The sequence below is a fragment of the Pungitius pungitius genome, chromosome 7, assembly GCF_949316345.1.
Source record: "Pungitius pungitius chromosome 7, fPunPun2.1, whole genome shotgun sequence".
NCBI lineage: Eukaryota > Metazoa > Chordata > Actinopteri > Perciformes > Gasterosteidae > Pungitius > Pungitius pungitius.
Window position 1 is genome coordinate 20,772,754 of NC_084906.1, and position 7,010 is coordinate 20,779,763.

The window sequence follows — 7,010 nt, forward strand, 5'->3', positions numbered from 1 at the left end:
AAATGGGATTCCCACATGGTGCTGTCAGTGAGGCCCGTAATCCTTGGCTGTGTGCACGGCCCAAAAGCTCATTCCTCATTAGAAGTTTATTCTCCAGTTCACAAGCTGCACGTATTCCGCTTTCGCACCGAGGCCCCGACGCTGCTGACGCGGTTTAATGCCCTCGAGCCGCTACCAGGGGGTGATGCAAGTGATCGGGTGGCGTCCACCTGCTACATCAGTCCCACGCCTGTAACTGCTCGGGGGGGGGGGGGGGTTAATGGACTGGGCTCCCGTTGCCGGCGCTGTCCGGTGTGATGAACGTCCTCGCTTGGAGACGAGCGCGTGTCAAATACTTTCACCAATCGGATGGGTGGATCCGTGTGAATTTGACTGGCGGGTGTGACGAGAGGGTCAACGCCAGGAGCCTCGTCGGACCGCGGGTGGAAACTTCACACCGCTCCTCCGGGGGGCCGCCTGCCCCCCCCTCGTCACAGGGAGTTGAGTTTCTGCACGCCGTCCCGGCGCGGCGGGGCCCGGTTGGACGGAGGCGGCGTGCTGGGGACGCAGACAGTAGTGACGGGCTCGTGTGAATGTTTTCACCTTTCAGGAATGTTAACTTTCAGTCACAGAGTCCCCGAGTGTATTCACATGTGGAGTGCAACCCCCCCCCCCCCCCCCCCCCCGACCCCCCCGAGGTATGAACATAGCCGCGCTTCCTTTTTGCCGTCGCCCTGCGGGGATGAAATGAGCCCGTGAGGGAGGTTTCAAAAGCGACGGGCTTCCTGAACCGGGCCAAACTGTCTCGGCATCGCAGTCGGAACCGGGTCACCTGCTATGACCTCATTCTACGTCTGCTTCACACCACGTGGGAGGAAGGGGCTTCTGCAACTAAAAGCCGGGGGGGGGGGAACTGGCTAACAGGCCGGCTGTGAATCCAACACTTACATCTGGGCCTTATTTATGTGTGAACGGGTCAGAGGTCCGTTTGTGTAAAACAAGAAAGAAATGGAAATAATCCTTCTCTTACACTTCACGTGGGTTTAAATTTAATGCATTATTGCCAGTTTATAACCACTTAAGCAAAAAGGATACCATGACATGAGAGTTCTGGTATTTGGAGCAGAAAAAAAGATCAGCATGGATTATTGAACAGATTCTTTGTGCGTCTGTCTGCCAAAATGAGACAATCTGTAGCGGTGATCACGTGGTGTAAAGTAGTAAGTGGTTTTAAGAGGTAAAAGTTGACTCAAGGTACTTCAGGCAGCAGCCTCTGATTCTGCTGAGTGAAACCAGTGCAGGAGATCGAATGCCCAGCAGGGGGCGACTCCTCTGGTTGTGTGGAAGTCTATGAGAGGAGTCGGGTTTTGTCTTTTCGTTTCCTTTTGGCTCTTCGCAGGCACCTCTTGTCGGCGATATCCTGGATGTTAGGTAGATGTTAGGTAGATGTTAGGTAGATGTTAGGTAGATGTTAGGTAGATGTTAGGTAGATACCAGCGACAGTCTGGACCTCTGAACACCACACGGTGCTTTCAGGTTTCCAGTCAGCGTGTGACCTTCGAACCGCTGACTCACTCCACCTCAGCTGCAAACTACTTCCTGTTTAACGACGTGAACGAGGATCACAACGCAAAACCTCTGGAACATCGTCTCCCACCGATCTCGCCGCCTTAGGGTGGATTTCGTGGGGCGAAGGTCATCGGGCCACCTCGCATCGGCCCAAACGTTTTCCCCCCGGGGTTTTATTTGTGTATTTGTTTGAAAACCAGTACGCCTAGGCTGCTCCGTAACGTATAACTGCGCATGAAATGCCTTGTTTGCGTAGCAGGAATGTTCGCTAACGACATGGAAGCGCCTAAAATAGCGCGCCGAGCTCGACCACAATTGGAGGTGGATTTCTTTCTCTGCGTGCTGCGCTGCGCGACGCATCGGTTAACAGTCATCGGCGTGTTTGGTGCTCTGCACAACCAGACCTCACACCATCAATTTTGTCCCTTTGACAACAGGCACGCACACACAGGTCCTACGGTGGCTGCATACATCCCCCCCCCGTCCTCTCACGCCAGCCGCCAACCCCAAACGAGCCCCTTTGAAGACGCGAAGAAGGGCCCAAACGAGCCCAGACCCGGGAAAAAGCACCAAGCGCTTCCCACAGGGATGAAACGCGCACGCAGCCGGCGTGCCCCCAACAGAGCCTTCAAGCCTCAAGCGTGCGTGAGGAGACGCTGAGGAACACCAGCGGCTCAGAACCCGGAGACTCTTGCCGGTCGAGACGGACTCCAGCCGACCGCGACGGACGGCGCCCCGACGACCGCCGAGGACGTGACTCCGCGACGCCATCAGCTCGGCAACCACACTGCTTGGCCCGCCTTTAGACGAGATGGTGAGGTGAGACTATGAGGTGAGAAGGTGAGGTGAGACGAGATGGTGAGATGATGAGTTGAGGTGGTGAGGTGAGATGATAAAGGTGAAGAAGAATGAAGAAGGTGAGTGGATTGTCGCCTTCATTCATCCTCTCTGCATTCATTCAAACATTTTCTCACTCAGATTAATGAGATCTCAGGTGCAGATAATAAACTTGATTTCTTAAAATGTCTCCATGTGGATAACTTCAATCTCCAACCTCCAGAAGATGCTTTGTTTTGAATACTTTGCTGCCCTCTAGTGTCCACAATGCAACGCCAGAGCAGACTCTCTCTCTCTTCTGCACAAACAACAATGAGAGGGTTTCAGAAGAGCTGCAGCTGTGTTTCAGCTCAGCAGGAAGATCATTTATAAACGATTCATGAGCAGCAATCATGAAGCGTCTGTACGCCAGGGGGGGGGGGGCATGGAGCCTGCCAAAGGGAAAAACGCTCAGTCATCACATGGCCTGCATTCCTGTGCCTGGCTCCTGTTGGCCTGAAGACTATTTATACAGGAGGCCCCTCGTAGCTGCTGGGGGGGGGGACACATGTCCCGGACCTCTGCTGCTTACACAAAACACCCAAAAAACACGTTGCCTGCTCAGAACCTCGCACAAGAGACCCGCCTCGGCCGGGCCCTTTGGGGCGTTTGGTGTTGGACCGAAGGCGGCTCTTCACACTCGCCGGGGGGGGCAGTTATTTTAACGAGCGCCACGCAGTCGCCTCGTTGGGGGGTTCACAGGTCAGATGAGATCAGAATAAACACATCAGGCAGAGACGACATTTTGACTAAAGCCCACTACAATGTAACGACTTTTAGGCGACTGACTAATGTCTTGAAGAGTTAAAGTCCACTAAGAACTAAACCCAAATCGAAGGCGTTCCAGAATTCAAGGGTCGACCCAGCGGCGCGTTGACTGGTGACTCTCTGGGAGTCTCACGCTGCTGGAGACCCAGGACCTGCAGCAGTGAAATCAGAGGTCTTCCAAAGGGACCCTGGTGCTCTGAAACACTAGACGCTGTCTCCGTGTGGTGGCTTGAAGGGACGGATCTCCCACCGAGATGCAAACCTCGTGAATAAAGACTCATCCGCGTTCACTATCGACATCAACCAGGGCCTCATTGGGCCGAGAGTCAAGAGTCAAAGTGAAACACTCCTCTGTTTTAAAGGTGTATTTTTGAGGACTCTGGCTATAAAATGGTCCGTAGCGCGAAGCTGTGATTCGCACAGGTACGACTGAAGTAAACAGGACGCGTGTTGACTGAGCTCTGGGATCTAGAAACAAGAGAGGAGGGTATTTTTAGTTTGCTGATGAACAAATAACGGGGGGCAGGGGGTGCGGAGTAACAGATCATCCAGCGTCTCTGCCTTCCAACCGGAACCAGTGGAAGATACGCCTGTTGACGCTGTTCTAATTAGTTGAGAGAAGGTTGTGTCTCCATTTGGACCTCCTCCTCCAGGAGCAGAGCTGCTCCTCTCTAGACGCAAGACATAGTGCATAGGGAGGGAGAACCCGCGAGAACCAGAACCAGGACTGAGAGGGGCAGACCGTGCTTCAGCACAACGAGAGAGACCGCTTTAGACCACTGGAACCGAAGCACCACTACATGTTGGTCCCATAGAAGTGGTAACAATCAGTTTAAGACCACACGCCATTACATTGTGACGGTTTTTGGAAGGTTTGCAGGGTTTTAAATGCACGGCACGAAGCATCAGCAGGTCAAACCTTCAAGCATGGTGCTCCATCACAGCCGCGCGATGCCCCTGAAAGCTCCAGAACACCTGCTCACAGACGGCGTGAGGCGGTCAGGGGTGTCGCACCTTACCTGACGAGCGGCGGGGGGTTCCCCGTGACTCGGCACTCCAGCCGAACGGCGCTGCCCTCCGCCACCTCCTGACTCTTCAGCTTGTGGAGGAAGCAGGGAGGGGACAGCGGCCCGAGGGGGGCCGGCCCTCCGGGGTGCTGAGTCGGCTCCGCCGGCGGCGGCTCGCGGGGGCCCCGGGGGGCGGGAGCGGAGGCCGAGCCCTGGGGCGCCGGGCGCTGACCCCTCGGGGTCCGGTACCCGCTGTCGGGCGAGGAGGAGTCCTCCTCCTCCTCCGCCTGCTGCTGCTCCGACCGAGCGGGACCTTTGAAGATGGACGACAGCTCCTCGATGAAGGTGGCGGCTCGGCTGCAGAACTCGGTGGCGGAGGCGGCCCGGTCGTTCAGCTCCAGGCCTTCGTGAACCAGCCGCGGTTTGTCCTGCTTGTAGACCGGCTCTTTGGGTTTGGGGCGGGCGGCCTTCCCGACGGGGGCCGCCGCCTCCGTGGTCGCGTGTGGGCGTCTGTTCGGGGGAACCTCCGGGGGCGCGGAGGTGGGGGCTTTGGTCTGGTGCTGCACGTTTGGCCGCGTGTGGAGGTCTTCGGGAGGTGGGGAGCGGACGGGTTGGGGGACCCGCTCCTGGCATGTGGGATTAGAGGCGGGGCCCAGGTCTTCGGACCCCAACGCGGCGCCAAAGGCCTCCAGGGCCAGGTCCAGGCTGCGGTGGATCTCTTCTGCACTCAGGAAGGCGGTGAGATCCGCGAAGTCCCCGTCCCCAGAATCCAGCTCTGTCGCCGAGTCGTGGCACAGCTCGCCGTCGGAGGACGCCTCGGAAAACACCCCCCCGTCGCCGTCCAAAGCCCCGCCCCCCGCCGGGTCCTTCGGCAGCCGAGAGATGGGGAGCGGCTGATTCCTCCCGTCCTGCATCCTGGAACACACATCGGCCGTCACTCAACCAGCCATGAGACCCCTTTGTCCCTTCTGTTCTGCCACAATAACATTATTGATTGTATTGATTTGTGTTGCACGTCTGCTCTGGAGACACATGTGTGACGCAGAGGGACACTCGTCCCGGGGACCAGCTGTTTGTATTTTTGATCCAGCTAACCCCGCCCATCCGGGGCTTAGAGGAGAGGTCCTTGAACCTCTCACACAGGTAACACGGAGCAGTGAAAGCATCAACAGAATGCACAGAAAACAATAATAATGACACTAAAGATTCATGAGCAACACTGACTCTTATTAAGATTTCACAAGCCTATTAATTCAACTTAAAAGTTCATTGTATGGTATGTATTTTCATAGCGTTTGTTATATCAAGTACAAATGAATTGAGAAAGAATCAACATAAGAGAGTGCATGTGGCCGATGCTACATGTAAAACAGCTCCATTGTTCCGTTCTATAATAACATCATACCTTAAGTCTTTCCTTAAAGCGGGCGGCTGGTCCTCGTGGTTCCAGGTCCGTCTGGTTTATTGAATTAGAAGCAGCGTCTCTTCAGAGGAGCGGCCTTTGCTGTGGGTCTCTGAGCTCACGGGTCCGGTTGCTGTGGCCTGCCCTCCTCCTCCCATCTGTCCCGGTCCCTAACTGCTCCCTGTGACGGGCTATATTTGGCCCGCGGCTCAGGTTTCACAGCCAGAATATTGGCGAGAGGAGCGAGTGTTAAGGTTAGGGGGTGGGCGGGTGGGGGGGGGGGAGTCGTGTGCAGAACAAGTTAATCCAACGCAATAAAGGAACATTTGTACAGTTGGAGCTTAAGCAACATTTGGATGCTCTCAATGTGCATTTGTCCCCCCCCCCCCCCCCCCATGCAAAGCATCCTTATATAGTTATATTATAGTCAACTATTAAAGTAAGATAATGGATGGAGATTGAAGTAAGGAACAGATCGGCAGCATTTTAAACATTGGAAACATTTAAAAATGTTAAAGGAGTCAGAAAGACAAGAGACAGGCTCTCTGTCTATTTCTAGTCCGCTTTCACACTTTGTGCTGTCAGAAAGCTGTTCTGGCTCTTCATTAATCTACTGATTGCAGTTAAGTGCTGGTGATAAGTTTGGATGGAATTTATCTACAACACACACACACACACACACACACACACACACACACACAAAAACAGACACGCGCAATGAGTGATCCTCTAGATACTCGGCCTGTTCGTCATCACATCCCTATTATTAACTACTGATACCAAAGCGTCGTTTAAAAATAACTGCATTATTTTTGTGGTGACTTGAGTGTCCGTGTACCTTTTGATAGTCCCTTTTACCGTAAAAACCATAAAACAAAAACACTGGTTTCTAGTTTTTTGTTTTGAATCAAAAACGAGAAAAACGGACGTGGGCAGTCGTTTTCTCGTTTTTTGTTTAGAAGCAAAAAACGAGACAGACTGAGTGTTCACATCTCCACCACTATGTTAAATATGTTTAAGTTATTGATCTGTTATTCCCATTGTCTTTAATGCTGTTTATTTCATGTGGTTTTTAGGGTTAATTTGCAACCATTGTTGTGCACATCTTGTTTTATTCATTTCATTTATAAACCAAACACCTAATTTCCTCAATCATTTGTCACACTTCAATCCTGAATTGAATGTTTAAGCAGATCATCAGGGGCCTTTCACCTCTTGGGCCGAACCGTTCAATTAAGGATGGAAGTGTGACAAATTAATGAACTAAACTCCATTCTAACCCTGACCATAACTGTCATTATTCATTGCTTAATAAACTCAGACGTTTACCTCGATGAGTCTTGTTCAAAGAACAAAGAAGGCTTTGAACCTGGTTTGTGTTGAATTAATAAACATTTATTTACTCAAAA

General features: G+C 52.9%; 1 protein-coding gene across 1 annotated transcript in view; it reads right to left on the reverse strand.

The window, feature by feature from the left end:
• The window catches only part of palld (palladin, cytoskeletal associated protein), a 31,083-nt gene extending 25,312 nt beyond the window's left edge, over window positions 1-5,771 (reverse strand). The window contains 2 exon segments of the mRNA XM_062563388.1: window positions 4,212-5,114; window positions 5,605-5,771. Of these exon segments, the coding sequence (XP_062419372.1) occupies window positions 4,212-5,113 (902 nt within the window). The 5' untranslated portion in view covers window position 5,114; window positions 5,605-5,771.
• Between the last annotated feature and the right edge of the window lie 1,239 nt (window positions 5,772-7,010).